Here is a 19010-nt window from a genome sequence, read left to right on the forward strand (position 1 = left end):
AGTAGTTTTGCATCATTAAGGACAATATGTCTGACAACCCCACGCCGAGTATAAAACCGAAGCTGCTGGTTACAGAAATGATACCTGTCAACTTCAGATTACAGAATGTATGTCTTCAGACATAAATAGTTAAGATCATGCAGTTCCACATTGGCACTAACAACAGAGATTTTATAACCCAGTAAACATGAGCGAAGTTTACTCCTCTTGCAGGTGTTTACAAACTTTCCAAGTACCATGTGAAGCTCTGTGTTCACTTAACCACTTCTGATAGCAAGTTGCAGTGTTACCCTCAAGATAGCTGAACTTAAAAGTAAAGTTAAATTAGAGCACTATGAAGCAGCAAGGATCAAGTGCAAACTGCCCTTTGAAACACTCATCTATGTTAGGGACACCTCTAGCTGCTTACATCTTCACAGTTCCCCTCATTGGTGTTCTTTGAAGAATTACCAGAGACAAAAAAGCAAGTAGCAACGTAAAAAAGTTAAAACAGATCAGGTTGACAAAGAAGATAAACAGAATGTTTATCTTCAAAATAAACATGCTCTTTCCCCCTACACAAACTGAGGGATTAACAAGCATATTTTGATAACTCAGATGAATATTTGAAATATTAATGAATTCAGAATATTTGGAATATTTGAAAAATAATGAAATAATTTTACCATAAAGGTAAGTTGCAGACAAACTAACTTCACTATATCTAGTGGGTCAATTTCAAGGTGAAGGTTAAAGCTAGGTTTCAGAGACACTGCAAGCTTTGAACAGATTTCAGCTAATGGAACTTTTCACTAACTGTTCACTCTTAGTGACAAAAATGTTCAACCAGAAAGTTTACAGGCTACTGTCAAAGTGCCATCTTTTCAGTACACAGCTCTAAAAAAAACTGGTAAAAAAATCTGATAAAAATCAATCTACACTACAATAAACTCACAAAAGCCTGGGGCTACTAATGTTCAATCCCAAATTCCTCTTCAAAGAGGAGCTAAACTTCCTGTACACAACATTTAAGAAACTACTATAATTAAGTTTCTCAATTGTGGTGCTACTGTGAAAGGTGTGAACAAAGAAAGCACGATGGTACTTACCTCGGAGCTAACTTTCAGTTCTGGGACGCTGTGAACCATTGATACAGTTGCTGTGGATAATGGCACGCTCTGCTTTCCATTCTTGCTTCGTATCCTAATCACATAGGGAAGAGCAGCATGACATGAGAGAGTAATAGCTTAGTGAAACGTTAAACAGACCAAAATCTGTAGTCTCAAACTAATCATCACCAAAAATTGATTAAAAAGAGCTATTTTAACTAACACACACTTTCAAATTCTTGCTAATGCAAGACAAAATGGATAGAGATCAAAGAAGCTCAGCAGAAAAAACCCTGCAAAAAGTCAGTGTAGTAAGTTATACTTCCATACAATTATTTCATGACACATGACATTAAGATGAAACACATTTAAGTATTGATTTGCATCAAAAAACAAGCTATAAACTACCAAACCACTCAAATTTAGAGCTATTCCACTTTTTTTTTTTGCAATTACTCAGCATGCAATTATATGCTTTTTTTCCAAGCTAGAGTACGAAAAATTTAAACAAAGGACAGGCAAAGTTACTCTCTGCACAAAGAGTGACTGCTGCTTCACAAATACCATCCAAAAAAATCCCCATATATGCTCTTCCCATTGGCACAGCGTGAGGAACTCTTTGTATGCTCGTGTTTATTTTATGTGCATATTATACACACAGACTTGGTGGTACACAGACACATGCATATACAGATACCAACACAGAAGAGGTGTCACCCTTGTGTACATATGACACAGAGCATGTACAAGTGCACACACGAGTAAGAAATTGCTTGAAAACTGACCAAGAAACCCTGTATAGTATCCCTTTCACTGGCTTACAGCTTATATCAATGAATTTATTGGGAATTCTGACATTTAATTGATGATTCACCAATATTACAAAATACTACCATACAAATTTTGTCCTAGGTGACACATGCACATGTTTTAATTCTCCCACGTACCAGTCCTATTAAGGACAACGTTTGGTATCAGATCTACAACAAGAGTTAAACTTAAACCAGATTTCACTTTGTGACAAGCAAACTTCTGAGGAACAACTGTACTGAGCTGAGTTGATGCAGACACAACCACAGACAGGTATCTTTCACTGTACCATAGTGTATGGCAGCACTGATGTCCAGAAACAAAAGGTATTACTTGTCTAAAGTTTACATGCACATTTTAGCATCTTACATCCTTTGCTTCAGAGTTCAGAAAAATCTCATATATAACCCTGAGAGACATTTCAAATGAGCCTTTAAAAATTATTAACTGTTTTCAGACCATTAGTTGAATGACTACTAAGAATGCTGTACTTGCTTTTCTCCAAGCAAGAACAGCATCACGGCTTTTGAATTGTCTTCCGAAGTAGGCTCAGCAGACATAACACAGTATTTCAGATGTATAAGCCATTTTGTATAAAATGAAGACACATACATAAGACACAGTAAGAAGTATTAAGTGAAAAAATCTTAATTCGTTGGATACCTTGAGTTTTTCTGGATTTTTCATGAAACGATAGCAGAAGAACAATATTTAGACATGACTGTATTCAAACCTCAAATCAAATATTCATTCAGGACACACAAAGCCCTATTCATGATTATCCTAACTTCGCTAGGTTTGCCAAATGTTTATAAAACATTAACATTCGACTTTAAATAAGAAGTTATATCCAAACATCAACCAGGCTACTTCTTGCATAGCACTCTCAGTATTCGGTCCACTTGCACTAGTTTGTGGGATAATGTTCACAAAGTAATTCTTAACAATGAGCATGAATTAAAATGAAACTAAAGTATTTCCAGACAAACGAAATGAGTGTGCAATATTAATTTATAAAATCTAGGCAACTATATAGCCTGTTTTGGAACAGCTGTTGAATTAGTAATGTGATATGCATAAGAAACATTCTCTTTACCAAGCAATGAGACAGAGCAAAGGAGAAATACAATCATCTTTTGAACTTGCTTTCTTTTTCGCCTAAGGCTTAAATTCCTTTAGTTCCATGGCAGAATGTTTCACAAAAAATTGAAAACAATTAAGAAGCCTTAAATTGAAAGCACTGGAGACAAGCTAGCTCCTATTCAGACACAGTACAAATGAAGCAAGGTCGTATGAATGAGACTGCTACTACCTCTCAGCTATTTGCACCTGCACACATAAAGCTCTCAAGTTTACTAAGTCACTGTTGACACACCATACAACTCTCAGTCTCAGTGGTGAGTACATGGAAAGCAAAGTGTGACGAGAATTTACCTCTTTACACACACTCCTTATATTTTCTACCTAAGTTACCCAACATCATCTCCAAGAAAAAAGAGCACGCACAGCTCTTAAATCCTAAATGAGTGGAGACCTCAGAGCAGCCTTCCAGTACCTGAAGGACCTAAAAAGAGACCTATAGAGGAACTATTTATATTTACAAGGGCATGTAGAGATAGGACAAGGGGGAATTGCTTTGAATGAAAAAAGCGTAGGTTTCATTAGCTATAAGGATAAAATTGTTCTCTGTGAGAGTGGTGAGGCACTGCAACAGGTTGCCTGGAGAAGCTGTGGATGCCCCATCCTTGGAAGTGTTTAAGGCCAGACAGGATGGGACTCTGAGCAACTTGGTCTAGCGGAACGTCTCCCTCCTCATGGCAAGGGGGCTGGAACTAGATGACCTCCAAGTCCCTTCCAGCTCAGGATATTTTATGACTATATTTAGACAACAGATGGAAGAGCTTGAATCCCTAATCGGAAGCAAGGAGAAGTTGGAAAAAAGAGCTGACAGTACTTACTGAGTTAAATCCTGGCCACATTCTGCACACAAGCCTTTCATAACAACAGGATGGCTGCATCCTTCCAGTCTCACCAAGACAGTCCTGAAAAAGATGTAGGCATTCCATTTACAGTAGGTAGATCACAGACATGTAGATTAGTAACCCACAGATTGAACGAATTCAAAGAACAAATTCTGGTTATGACTTGAATGTCAGCCCCTTAAGATACATGCTTTTGCCACAACATGCTGAAAAGGACAACCACCTAAATCTTCAAATTATTAATTTTCACAACTTTAAAAGTCACCGAATCATATACTAAGGTCAGTTTCTAACCATAGTTTAGCAAAGAAATTCAATGAGAACAAGTATTGTTTGTCCAGAAACACTTTACATTCACTCCCCATACATAGATACAACTGTACGGAACTACACAGTAATGAAAACCAAATGCAGAAACTTCAACATCACAGAACAGCTTAGATTCTCTTATTTAAAATCACTGAGTCCAACCATTAACCTAACACTGCAAAGCCCACCACTAAACTCTGTCCCCAAGCACCACATCTGCATATCTTAAATTCATCCAGGGATGTCCCCAGGCAGCCCATTCCAATGACTGACAACCCTTTCTGTGAGAAAATTTCTCCTCAAATCCAGTATAAACCACCTCTAGCACAACTTGAGGTAATTTCCTATCATCCTATTGCTTGATACTTGGAAGAAGCAACTCCCATCTGGCTAAACCCTCCTTTCAGGCAGTTGCAGTGTGGTAAGGTCCCTCCTTGAGCCTCCTTTCCTCCAGACTGAACATCCCCAGCTCCCTCAGCTGCTCCTCATCAGACCTGTGCTCCAGATCCTTCAATGTCCTTTTTGTACTGAGAAGTTCAAAATTTAACCCAGGATTTGAGGTGTAGCCTCAACAGTGCCAAACACAGGACCAGATGAGCTCAATACCAAACTCAGTTTATTATTTTCATGGCAGACATATATTGCTTCAATCTTCTCATAAAAATATTTTAATTTCTGATCCTTAAGCCTTGAATCAACACATCTTAAAATAAAAACATAGAAAAGGGTATTTTATTCTTTTCTTTTAAACAATGGCTAAACCAAACCAGAAATTAGAGCTGGAAACAGAGAAATGCAACATTCACTATTCCAAACTGTTTAGAAGACAAACTCGACTTTTCAGTTGAATAGTCCAACTAAAGTATTCCTTGTCCAGTTATCAAACTTCCAGGTCTTGAAAATATCATTATTTATTTTCTTTCAAACACTTAACAGCTATTATAAGAGACTTGTTTTCTTCAATACAGTTGGAGAAACTGATCTTTCAGACTTATTTTTCAAAAATTTTAGTAAGTAGATATAGTTTAGCTACTACAAAATTTCACCAACTCTGTGATAATTATCTACAACATCTCCCTAATATTTAAAAAAAATTAAAAGGTCAAGCAGCTAAAAAAACCCCCAACCAAAATGCAAAAAATAACAAAACCTGACCTCTTTCATAAACTGGCTGTAGTGTTTTAAGTGTGGCTTCAAACCTGTAGGCAATAAGCAGACTGCAACAGGAAGAAAACTGTTTTGCAAGCTCAAATCTCGCATTCATATATCTGACTACTAAGTGTTTGGGAATTCCAAGCAGAAACCCACTTTCTAAATAATACCTGCAACTGCTTACTTGCAGTGTGTCCCTTATTCTTCAACAACCAGAAGAATGATGACTCTACTAACAAAACTGTAGTTCGTGCCCACAATGAGAATTATTTTCCTCTTTGAGAGCAAAAACTAGATGCAGGTCAGGTTTATTTCAAAAGAAGTCTTCACAAGCCATCATACTACCAGTATTCCCACTTACAAAAGTGCAGATCTATGTCCTTCTCATTGGCAGACATTATCTGCTTGGAAATTACATCTCCTCTTCCTGTGCAGGCACCTTAGCTCTTCTCTTTATAAACATGGTAGGTGTTTCACAGAAAACAAATAATTAGTCTTGGCTCTTTAAAAGAGCTGCACAAGATAAAGTATTTTTGTGGCCCTTCATTAGTGGCAATTCACTGTGGATTATTTCACAGATTTCACAGAATTTAGGTCTCCTCTCATCCCCTTGTTTGCATTATTTAATTTGGTTCCTCTCCCTACTCTCTTTAACAATATGTCTATTTTGCTGTCTTTTACACTGATTCACTGCTAAGCTCCTTTTTAGGCTACCAATTCACTCTAATGACCATGTCAGAATTTTTCATCCTCACCATGCCTTCAGTGTATGAATCAGTAATTACAGACACACCTAAAAGGCCAAAAACCCACCCCACAGTACAAGCTACAGAAAACATGCTTAAGAGACTACAGTGACTGAATTTATACCCTACATAAATTGGTTTTCAATAGTTCAGGAGGAAAAGAGCCTTTCAATGCCAGCTTAGAAGGCACGATATCTCTAGACATTCTCTACTTTGCAGTCAAGGAAACCTCACACTCCAGGTATGCAATAGGAGAAGATGGCATACTCCTGGGCTGAGGTGTGATTCAGAATTGGATGGGTAAGAGCAAAGATTTTCATTAGAAAATTAGAGTTCTAAATTATTCACTGACACTGTTCCTAAAACTTCTCATACCAAGCATGACCACTCAATAGCAGTTTTCCCCCTGCAAAATCTAAACATAACCAGAACTCTTGGCCACACTTAGATGTGCTAGAGATAAAATAAAAAGTACATGATACCAAGTCCTCTGTCATACTGTTCTCTGTGATGTTTAACTCAAAGGACAGAGGAAGAACTCCAGAGCCCTGATAAACTTCTGAGCAACATACAACCAAATGGTCAAGTTTCAATTACAACTGTCAGGATCTTACGCAGACTTCTCTCAGGAAAAAAGCCCAACACTACTTAGTGTTGCAGAAAGCCTGAACTCTACTAATGCCTAGGCATACTTAAATTTTAGCACATGTGCTTTAATTAGTAAAAAGAAGCAAACACAGACCTCAAGTAGAATGACTTTTGTTCATGTCACACCTGGAAGCTCTCCTTTTACTGTTGAAGTGAGGGATTTTCAAAATGTAATGGCCAAGATCGAAGCAAATTATGAGAGAAAAGTGAGCTGAATCAAGGTGTGCATGTCTGGTTCTACAATGGCTGCATATACCAAACATGGGTTCAGGTTTCTGCCTGTTCTCTTCTCCAGGTCATAAGTGAAACCCACTTAAAAGAACAGAGCCTTTCCCTACTCCATTTCTACAAAGAATAAACAGATTTCCCCCTCCCGCCCCCTCCAAATATGAGGGATTACAGCACACTTTACTGCTGGCGACACTAATAGCATCTTCCTCTTCTTCAGGACCTACCTGGTCATAAGCAGAGCTCAACTGATTACTTCAACAATAGCATTCCAAGGAAAATGCCACAAAAGATGCTAAATCTTCTTCTAGTTTTACAAACTGTCCCAGCTGTGCAGATGAGCTGGGTGAAGCAACTGGGTAAGAACCACTGGGCTGTGACAAGCACACTTTTTTTTGGGCAACTGTGGAGGTGGTAGATCATTCCAATACCCAGACTGATAGCTAAATGACTGCAAGAGAACCACACAATACCTACGTGGTTTCTTTGGTACAATGAAACTTGAACCAGTAAATGAGGAAACCCAGTCTGGACTCTCATTCACATTCCTTCCAGATGTGCTTGTAAACAACAGAGAAATCAGGTGTGCCATTAAAACAAAATTTTGGTTTTTGTGGCCACAATCATGAATAGGAACAGGCATTCACCAATAGCCTAAGGATGCAGGTTACCATAAGGTCACCACTGTTCTCCCAGCACTTCCACACTTACATCGTGTTTCTAAACCAAGTCTTTTAATAATATCTTCTTTAAGTCAGCAGCATGGGAAAGGAAAAAAAAGGGAAAGCTTTCATGAAATCCAATATGATTTTTTTTGCTTTTATTAACAGAGGAAGTCAACGTCTGTGCTAATCCTGAGGCCTGGTCATTACAGCTGACTTCAAATGGAAGAACTTTGTATCAAGCATAACCATAGCACTTGTTCCTGGTAACTTAATTACATTGGAAAGCCAAAACAGAGTTCTCATGTCTGTGCTGCTCCTCAGTTGTAGCAACCAGTTTACCAAATCACTGAAGGGAACTCACTGCAAACAAAAAAGCAATCCCTTAAAGGTTTTAGTAGTGCTTAATTTTATTTTTGGTTGTTTGTTTGTTTTTTTTAAGCATGATCTAACACTTCAGCAGTAAGTGCAGGAGTTGAAGGAGAACAGAAACAAAAACTTCTTGACATGTTTTTTTCTATAAGTTAGCTACCTGCATCGGTGGGCCAGCTGCAGCACATGAGTACGATGGCCATGAGATCTCTTTGTGGTTGTCTTCAGTAAAGCTCTGTATCTTAAGGATACTTAGCATAACACAGGAATAGAGAGGTTCCCTCTGTTACTTAGAACTAGTCTAACCTGACTGTACATTAGCCATGGCCTTCTATTACAGCTTGGCTTCACTTCCAGAGGCAATTGCTCCAATGACATGCTGCCAGAGAAAGGCAATGGTCTACTTTCTTTACTCCCCACCATCACGTTTCCCCTCCTCTGGCACTTCCAGAAAGGACTATTTCAGTACACTGCAAGATAGAACTCACCAGTCCCAACCAAGTTTTCTGCTGGTTTTAGAGTCAAGCAGCTGATAAGAGCAGTCCATCAGGGGTGACTGATCAAAGCTGCAAATGTTTTACAAACAGGGCTAAGACTGGGGAAAAGACAGACACAGTTTGAACAACTCACATTTTCTCTCCACAGTAACCAGGCCACTTTGTTAGCATTTATCTTGCCTATCTGTCAAGACTAGCTTGGACAACTCCAAGTCATGGAAACGTAAGTTTTATTTATTATCTTAAAGTCTGTTTCAAGGTACCATGCATTGGCATTGAAAATATAGTGCAATATAGTGCACATTTACAAGATAAAGCTACTGCCCTGCACTGACTTGTATCTCGTGAGTGTTGGCAGCCAAGCAATGGCTGGGTTTCCTCAGATCTGTTTGGTATAAAGAGAGACATCAAATACCACAAGAAACACAGAGACCAAGTTGTCACTGAGATCACTCAAAGCTGCTGTTCTCAATCTCATGCCATATACTCTTCCAATTAGCATTAGAAGATGTCTAAGTGTATCAATGCAGCAAAAGGAGATGCTGGTGTGCAAGTGAACAGAAGTCATTGCCCTGGTTCTGCAGAATGCTGAAGAGGGTGTTACTGGCAAACTGTCAAGGGGTAAAAATACCAAATGAACACATCTTCAGATCAATGATTATTAATACCAACCATTACTGAATCAACCAACCGATTTAGAACAAGTATGAGCACAAAATCTTTTAGTTGTCAGATGAAGTTAGATTCAACCTAAAGCCTACTTCTACAGTTTCATTAGTCAGATTTCTGAAACATCGACATTTTTGTTTGCTTATACCAGAACAATATTTTGTGGTGTGTGTCTGCAGCATTTAGAACCACTACTAAGAGCCCTCAAGACCAATTTGCATCAAACCACAGCTTTTGTTACATAGCACTCCAGTTTTGTAGCAGGGATTTTCTCAAAGCCTGAATCACCTTGGTCTCACCATGTAAGAGTACTTAACAACTGGATTTATATATTTATTTAACCCTCATTAATGTCTATGAGGAAGCTGAGAGAGTCCTTGAATAATTGATTAAAAATACCAAGGATTCAGAAGGACACATGGCCCTTGTTGCTACCAGCAACACGTGGTCTATAGCCTCTTGAAGCTGTTGGAGGAAATGTCTCATCAGTCCACTACAGCAGCCACTTGACTTACACTCAAGGACAGCAAACACAGACAGCTATATATCAAATACCCATAAGCCCCAAAGGCCTCACCCAAACAAGTCAGACCTTTTGATAAAATCCCCCAAAACCCCATGCCCTAGCCCAGCCAACTGTGTAACAACTGCTGTGAGCAGCAGCTCACAGAAAGCACAGTTCACACTTCAAGGCATCATCTCAGTTCTCCAAAGCTAATGGGGAAATTAAGGGTCTTGAGATTATTTTTCCTCTGTTAAATACAAACTATTCACAACTATGAGTTTAAAGTGTTGTGAACTTTTTTCTTCTACTTTTCAGGCAAAATACCTATTCAGGCTTAGACTAAGGTCATAAATGCCAAGAGAAACACAGGCCCAGAGTTTCTGGGTTTTATTTATAATCCAAAAAACATCTTATGCTTGAAGTAAGTCTATTTCCATGACTCGCAAGGCTTTACATATTTCCATTCACTTCCGGAGAAGAATCTGCATTACAAGCAAGGAGGTAACCCTCCTTCACCTTCTATGCAGACATCTGTGAACAGCTTCTTGCACGTTTCAAAAAACCACTGCTAAGAGTTAACAATGTATAATAAAAAGGTACAAAAAAAAAAAAGGAAAAAAAAGCAAATTGCCTTGCAGCGCCCTATGCATAAGATCTAGTAAATCTTTCAATATTATTTACAATGTGTTTTTTTTTATTTAGAACACTTTAAACCAGAAGTAGTAATATTTAGGAGAATTCAAAACTAATTGTTTTTAAAAGGGAAAAGGTAAACATACAGTTCTCAATGCTTTTACATAGAACCCCTTCAAAACAATGAAATTCACACAGAATGAATCCAGAAGTGGAAAGATGCAAGCTTGTAACTCTGTAACTTGTTTCTTTAGCATTAAATACTTCTAATAACTAATGAAGAAAACAGGCTGTCATATTTCAGTAATTCACTAAAGCAATAAACAGTTCTGCAGTCCACTCTCCCCATTACTGTTGTCAACTATTGACATTACTTTTATGCATTTGCTTTTCTATCACCACTTCTCTCTGACTGACATGCAGCAGTTCCCAAATACTTGCTGCAAAACTCCCCCTGAGAGTTGAGGAATATCCATCTGACAGCAGGATCAATCCAAATCTATGCATAGGAAATAAATACATGCGATGAACCCTGGCAACCTAGGTGGGATTTACTCAAAAAGTTGAGGTGACTGAGTAGTGACTGTACAGCCTTCTAATTGACACAAAAATAATTAACCTAAACCTGAAATTTTCTCAAACCACACTTCAACTTTCACATCACTAACTCGCAGATGAACAGTCACAAATCCAGGTGACAACAGTCTTGGACTAATCCCACCTCTGACTCATTTTTGGTTTTTTTCAGGCATATACCTCTCCTTCAGGTAAAGGCACATAATTCCTCTTTATCTCAGACCAACTTACCACATTCCTCCTATGCCCAGTCAAGATCACCTGTAATTACCGGAACAAATCTGGTTTGCCTCCTGCACCTGTAGGCTCACATCTACATAATCAGCAACAGATGAACACCAAGACAGCCTGGACACCACAGCAGAGAAAAGTGACTGAGAAAGAGACCATTTCAAACACACACACACAGCTGACATCAAAGCTATAAACATGGGCTTTGCTTCTTCCTGTGCAAAGAAATCTGGGAAGATCCTGTGGTCTCTCCCCCTCTGCCTTGGAAAGCTGCATCTATTAACAGAATACTACACTTTCTCCAAATATTTTACCACCTTCCCCACTGAAACCATGCACTTAGGCAATCACTTAGGCAATCATTGTCTGTTACTTCCAAACAACAAATAAAACGGGAAGAGGCTCACTGCAGGATGCACAATCCTCAAGTCTAACAGCTTCCTCCCATCCTTTCCTTTTTTAGATACTGTGGCAAACTTATCTGGACATGGCAACCTATGTGCTTTCCTCTGGGACTTACCGTTAAACCAAATGAACTTCCATAGGAAAAATTAACAACTCTTAACATCCTTAAGAGCAATTATGAACCAGACTGTCCAAAGTTACACCACAGTGTTCAAACAAGGAGCAGCAGCTCCACATTTGACAACCAGATGACAGCAACGGCATCATGTGAGCCCGGAAACCTGACACACTCTGAAAGCAGAGGACAACAGCTTAGAAAGCTGGCCACCTTAGAAAGGGTAAGTGTGATAAATAGCAGTAAAGTTAATTAAATTCTCTTCTTGAGCAATGCCTTCCCTGGGTAGGACCACTTGCCCCCATCGCCCTTCCGTGAATGGGAATCCATAGCATTCACTCCATTAAGCTTCAACCAAGACCATTTGCCTTTCACACCATTTCAAATGCTGTGAAGTCTTAGATGTAATTTTTAAACTAGGAAGCACTAAAAAGCAAACAAATAGGCATTATTCAATTCTACTGTGTCAAAATCACTGCCTTATGCTACAGTTTTTCTCAAAACACTTGTAGAAAAGCAATTTCGGTTGTGTTTTTTAAGACATTAGTGCAACAGTGACCTGGCAATATCCCAATTCTTGCCTTAAAAAATGGAACATTTCCTTTAACACAGCAACACTGTGTTAAAGGAAACTGGGGGAACCTTTCCAACTTCCAAAGCCTTTTGAAGACTAGTAGTCTCTCCTGCTGGTGACAGTTCTATCCTTCCCCTATTTCCAATTCCATAGGTCTAACTTCAGCAAAACCAAACCTAGACAAAAAGTATAATCAAGATCCTTGAACTGTAACCAGTAATGCATTACTTGCTCTCCAAGAAGTCATTTCATGTTCCTCTATATGCTTTAAAAGGCAACTACTTCCAATTCAGCTATCCATATATGGTAGAAGACCTTAAATTAACCTTCAGTATTTTTAACTACACAAAACAGACATCCATAAGAATATTTCGTAAGTGACAATTTACAATGAATTGTCTATTACCATTCTCCAAAAGAGCTCCCAAAAATTAAAGGCTGGCAGCTCTTTACTAAGCCTTGAGGCTAGTACATCCCATCTGCAAATACTTTTATATATTATTGTCAATGTTTAAGATTTTGAAATACCATCACCCCACATTCACTTTTATTTAGTGAGTCCAAATGTAGCATTAGCCATTTACCTAAGGGGAGTCTTCCACTAGGTAAATCTGACTTTGAAAATCCAAACAGCTGGGTTCCCTACCAGGATGAGCCCCTAAGTTAACACCAAACACACAGTCATCAAATCAGAAAGCTCCAAGTAGGCATGCAAGTTGTACTACTGAGATTGCTCAAGAGAAAAAAACTCTTTGGGTCAAGACAATCTTTTGGGACAATTCAAAGCTAAAGTCTTGTTGCTCTCTTCCTTCCTCAAACTTTTCCAATCCCTCCCAGTTCAAACGGCTATGTATTTTGCAACATAAAAATTAAAGGTCTCATTTCAGTTCTCCCATTAGAATTTTTGTCCATACATTTTCTCTTCAGAAGAGAAGAATTACAGAAAACCATGTGGCAGTCGCTGAGAAGAAACAACATGCACATTTGCCTTTGAAAAAGACTGGTTTTCTAAACAACTCTAGTATTAAAGCTCAAAAATACCCTAAAGAAACTAGACAGCAATAACTAATAAAGAAAATCCATTACCATTTGGGTAAAATACAATCTATTTCCAGCACAGACATCTACAAACCAACATTTTAAAAAACCTGCTTGCAGTTCTACAATGGGATGCATAAAACAGTACCATGAGCTATCTCATTCTGTCTGCTGGCCCATACACTCACTCACAGCAAAAAGCCCTTGAGCAACTCATAGTACAAACTAAGAGAGTAGAAAATCCCCTGGTTTGGGAGAAAACTTGTAAAAATAAGAATGTTACTATAGACTATCATACAGAATGTCATATGAAACATATACAACCTCAAAAATCTTATTCCCCAGTGTTGACATGCCATTTATTCTCTTAATGATTCTACTGGCATTTACACAATCACTTTGATCTGACCTATATATGGGCTACTGCTGAAAAGATAAATTACTCTTTCCCTACACCACACTCCTCTTGCAGCAACTGAACAAAATGAGGGAATTGCTTACTATGAACCATTTTATAGGAGGTTGGGTGGGAAGGACAGAAAGAAAAAAAGATGAGAAACCATGCCCTCTTTAGCTCCATGATTTCCAACACCCTACTCAATGCAAGCTGAAGGCACTCAAGTCGGAGCATCCCTTCCAGCTAACTCTTGTATTAGCATGAAGCAATCAGGAAACCATGGTCTAAGAAAGCCACACTGAGAAAAACTGCATACTCAAGGCTTCTACAACCACACTACTGGTAAATTCCAAGACTGATGCCTATTTCCAACCAAACCTGATTGAGCAGCTTGATTCTCTTAGATAAAGAAGCTCCGACAATTTTTGTGAAAAATGGTCATGTAAAGAAAAGGCACTTTGTCCTCTACCATTCAGTGCAATGAGCTATACTATGAGCTTCCAATTGTTAGGTGCCTAGGAATAGGAGAAAGAGAAGGCAATGAAAGACAAAAGCCCTAATTTAAAACTTGCATCTTTTTCAATATCCAGTTCAACCAAATACCAGAGAGATAGCATTCTTTTAATGTTTCTTGGTATCACGGTAAATGGCAGAAAGGAGAGGGGAAAAATATAAAAAAAAGACACACAAGAAACAAGTCAGAAAGACGCATACCGAAATTTACTAAAAGAAATAATGCAATGAATACAGGCATAAAAAGGAGTTAGACAAGAGATACTGTAAGCTGGGATCGTTATGTATTATTCAACAATCCTCAACGTTTAGCACTGAGGGGTTTTTTTTTTTAGACTCTTATCATTAAATATTTGTCCAGGATATTATGAAAACATTTGTGTCTAACAAACAGCCAAGGTGTTTTTCCTGTACTTTGTTAAAAGTGCCACCACTTTAAAATAAACTACAATTCATTAGCAATTTCTTCCCTTTAGAAGAATGTAAAATGCATGATGCTGGGGGCTGGGGTTAAGTGGACAGTAAACTAGGCCCTGAGCCTATGTGACATTAGATAACCAAAAGAAGATACTCTTTTTAAAATACATAATCAAGTTTCTGGCACAAAAAAATATCAAGCAATGACACAAAAATCCACAGTTTTAGAGAACAAATCCCCACCTCTTTCCTGCTATCTTCTCCAAAACCAAAAAATTACAAGTTTTGCTTCACTAGGATCCAGATAGTTTAAACAAGATTTTTATTACAATACAAATATGCTGTGTAGAAGAATGTGAATTTTCACTATTAAAGGTATGTGGTAAGCCACAAAGATACCCAGGTTAAATATACAGGTAATAAATATTTTGGAAGACTTTTCTAATGTGAACCAAACATGACCCTTGCAATAGTCTGTCCCATCAGTAGGGCAATCACTTTATTTTAGAAACTCTTATTGAAATATTTGCATAAAGCATTAATACTGACCCAATCCAGAATCCTGACATACCTGTAGCAGCTTCAGAATGATTAAGCTTGATGGGTAACAGGCACTAATAATACACAGAGCAGTGCAAGATTTTTGGCGTTTTGTTGCTCCTGCTACCCCTCAAAATTATGCTTCATTAACATCAAAGGCCTTTCATTAACTGCTTCCTGTCCTCCCTGTTATTTACAGTCCTAAAAGGTTAGACATCTTTCTCTCTCACATTCCAGTCTGATGTGCGATGCAAGCCTACCTCTGCTAGAATAAGCAAAAGCTACCTACTGCCGGCCTGCCTTGGGCTCTCCCCTGGGGAAAGTCTGCACCCCTGTCAATGCTAAAAAGTGGGTAATCAAACTACAAGAAAATTGAGTGCTATAAATGTGCAAAATTACTTTCACACAGCAAAAGATTTCATCTCATGCCCGGTCTAAAAGAAAAATAACCAAAAGTTAGAAATGTGTCTTCTTAATTGGGAGAGACTTGTGCTAAATGATGTCTTTATTTCCAGAAATACTATGACCTAAAGGACATAGAAGAAAACTCATCCACTCATATTGTTTATCCTCAAATAAAAAGGTTTAATCAGCTTATCTTCTCATGTTCTGAAGAAAAGGAAAAATATTTTCAATAGAATACTTCTACAATGTTCAGGGTCTGACAAATACTTGCAAATATCTTTGGTTCATAGAGAATTTGGGGCTAAACCAGCCAAGTTCATTTTTCTGAAGGTAGCATTGCACCTACCATTCTGGACAGTTTGGATTATAAAAAGAGCATCTTCTGCAGATGGTAAATAAATTTCAGCTTAGTGTTACTTACTTTAATCACACCTGTGTTTTAATAAAACAAAATCTTAAGGTATATTGAAATATTGTTGATAGTGAAATATTATTTCAATTCCACAAAATGGGAAACCACAGGCAAGAGATTAAATGCTTGCCAAAAAAACCTTTTAAGTGACCAAAGAAATGCAGCTATGTCTTTAACTGCTGACGAGTTCTACTACCCTTAGGTCATGCTTATTCTACCTCTTCACCTGAAGTTTTCCCTTGCAGTCACCCAGTAAATACCACTGCAACATGCAACAGAGGAACCAGACTGAAAAGTCAGAATCCCAGAAGCATAACGCTTAGCAATGGTCAGTATCAAATACTGTCTTTCAGTCGTGTAAGATACAAATATTCCAGAAGCCAAGAACAACGGTAAGAAAGAACACCATTTATTTTCTAATTGTCTCAAAGCAAGAACTTGCTAATTATAATCACGTGACTCAAGACTAGGCAAATCCAGTAAGAACACTGAAAAAAAATTTGTGCATTCCAGTCCTGAAATTAACATTGAGCAAAACTAAAACACTGCTTAATCAGACCCAGACTACTTTAAATTGATTACATTTTACATTTAGAATATTTTTAGTTTCGTTTTCCTTCCAAGCGCTTAGCTAACACAATGAAAAGACCAGAAAAAGTTATCTCCCCTTGTATTTAGCGCTAGCAAGATGAATTTCATCATGCATATGGTGTTTTAAAATTTCAGTCTGTACTTTTAAGATCTTTTTTTAGTCTGACCTAGCATTTACAGTACCTTTGTTCTACCTCAGGTATTAAAGATCGTCCATGCTGCACCAGATGCAATAGCAGAATGCTGATGTGGCACAAAAGGAAAGCCACAGTCTTATCTCAGAAAGAGTTCTCTGTAGCAAGAAACACACAGCTTGTACCTCCTCAGTAGCACATTATATTACTGACTGACATAAAAATGCATCAGACTGTTTTTTTTTCTTGAATGTTTGAGAGCACCCTCACACACAGACGCTTTGCATATACTAGTGAATTTCAACCAAGAACGTTTAGGCCAGGCTGCTCTCACCTAAAAATCAAGAGAACTACAACCATCAAAATAGATTGCCGTCATAAAACAGAGGAAGTAGAATGTTCCACTAGTTTCCTGTTGAGAAAAAAAATCTGCTCAAAGTACAGGGTAGCAGGCTATTGGACAATTTAACCTAGAAATCTGAGAGGCCCACTATCAGGCACTTAAGAATTTAAAAGTTAACCAACATTCAGCCTTATCAAGACAAACCCATTGCTAAACTATGGAAAAAAATGTCTCCTTTAGTCCCTTGCTCTTCCCAAAGTTAAAATTACAACGTCTTGTTTATGCTTGTGAAGCCTTATAGATGAAAACATCTACAGTATTAAAACATTTAGGCTGCCAATATTATGTGTAAGGTAATTAGTAACTGTAAAATGCCTTGCTGCACTGCTGTTTCCTATTAAAATTCCTTCTACTGAGCACAAAACTATCTGTTTGCCCCCCGAGTTTTGCACCAACCTGACTGCCAAACTAAAAAGACTATATTAGGACAAGAGGCAGTAAGCAGAAACTGATGCGTAGCAAGTCCCACCTGAACACCGGGAACAACCTTATTGTGCTGGCGACCACGCACTAGAAGAGGTTCCCCAGACTGTGAAGCCTCCCCCACTGGAGATCCCCAAACCGTCTGGATGCAATCCCATTCAACATGCCGTAGGGCGACCCTGCATGAGCAGCGAGGTTGGACCAGATGACCCACTGTGGTCCCTTACAATCTGACTCGTTCTACGACTTTGTGATTTCCAAGTAGCTTTTCCAGTAAGAGCAGTTTTTAGAGAACCCCGACACAGCAGGAGATGCACAGCTCTCTGAGACAGGGCTCACAGCGAAGGGCTCAGCTCTGGAACACGGGAGTGGAGCACGATCCCTCAGCACCTCCCCGGCCGCTTCCTCCTCCTCGCTCGGCAGTTTCCCTGCGCAGAGCTTCGGAGGAAGGGCCTTTGTGAGCAGGGCCGGGCCCGGCCCCCTCGGAAGAAGCGCGAAAGCCGCGTCCCGCCACAGGCTGCCCGCGCCGCCCCCGCCCCGCACTCACCCGGGCGCGAGGACCTGTCCGGGCCGCGCGCAGAGCTCGCGCACCACGCCGGGCCGCTCCGCGCGCAGCCTGCGCTCGGGGCCGCCGCGCTGGGGACGGGCGGAGGCGCCGCTGGCGGCGGGCGGCAGGGGGGCGGCGGCGGGCGGCAGGGGGGCGGCGGCGGGGCCGGCGGGGCGCGGAGCGGGCGGCGGCGGCAGCGGGGCGCAGAGAGCCAGCACCGATCCGATCTGCACCGCCGCCCCCACCGACACCTTCCACTCCAGCAGCCGCAGCGGCCGCGGGCCGGGAGCGCGGATCTCCGCCACCGGGCCCTCCGCGCCGGGCCCGCCGCCCCGCTCTGGCCGCTCCTCCATCGCCCCGGCCGGGCGCAGAGGGTGGGTCGGGGGTGCCCGGCAGTGGGGCCGGACCTAGCGCTGCTGCCGCCGCCGAGGGGGTTCTGGGCGCCACGATAGTCACCGGTGGCGCCGACAGCGGCGGGGTCACGGCGGCTCCGCGCAGGCGCCGCACCGCGCGTCCGGCCGCGCTTAAAGGCACAGGCGCGGGCGGCCCGGCCCGCGGGGCGGGGCGGGGAGGAACTACGGCTCCCGGCAGCCCCCGCGGCCCCGCTCGCCGGCCCCGAGTGGCGTCGCAGAGCCAGCATTAGAGAACATCCCGAGTTCGGACCCACGGGGATCATGGAGTCCGACTCCTGGCCCTGCACAGAACACCCCCCAGAATCACACCATGTGCCTGAGAGTGTTTTCCGACCGTTTACTGCTTGGTGTTGTGACCGCTTCCCTGGGGAGCCTGTTCCACTGGTCAGCCATCCTCGGGGTGAAGAATCTTTTCCTAATATCCAGCTATCTTGGTTTAACCCCAGCTAGCAGCCACTTTCTCGCTCCCCCACCAGCAGAACTAGGGAGAGACTTGGAAGGGTAAAAGGTGGAAAACTCATGGTTTGAGATGAAGACAGTTTAATAGGAAAAGCAAAAGCCATGCACACAAGCAA

At 40.4% G+C, this 19010-nt stretch overlaps 1 protein-coding gene across 2 annotated transcripts in view; it reads right to left on the reverse strand.

Moving 5' to 3' along the window:
• The window catches only part of CTDP1 (CTD phosphatase subunit 1), a 103301-nt gene extending 84828 nt beyond the window's left edge, over positions 1 to 18473 (reverse strand). For both annotated transcript variants that reach the window (XM_082278162.1, XM_082278163.1), the window contains exons 1-3: positions 18023 to 18473; positions 3857 to 3940; positions 1089 to 1182 (exon numbers count right to left, since the gene is read on the reverse strand). In XM_082278162.1, coding sequence (XP_082134288.1) covers positions 1089 to 1182; positions 3857 to 3940; positions 18023 to 18375 — 531 coding nt within the window. In that variant the 5' untranslated portion in view covers positions 18376 to 18473. The remainder of the gene's footprint in view (positions 1 to 1088; positions 1183 to 3856; positions 3941 to 18022) is intronic.
• Positions 18474 to 19010: the final 537 nt, after the last annotated feature.

This window comes from Coloeus monedula, assembly GCF_965178545.1.
Source record: "Coloeus monedula genome assembly, chromosome: 1".
Classification (NCBI taxonomy): domain Eukaryota; kingdom Metazoa; phylum Chordata; class Aves; order Passeriformes; family Corvidae; genus Coloeus; species Coloeus monedula.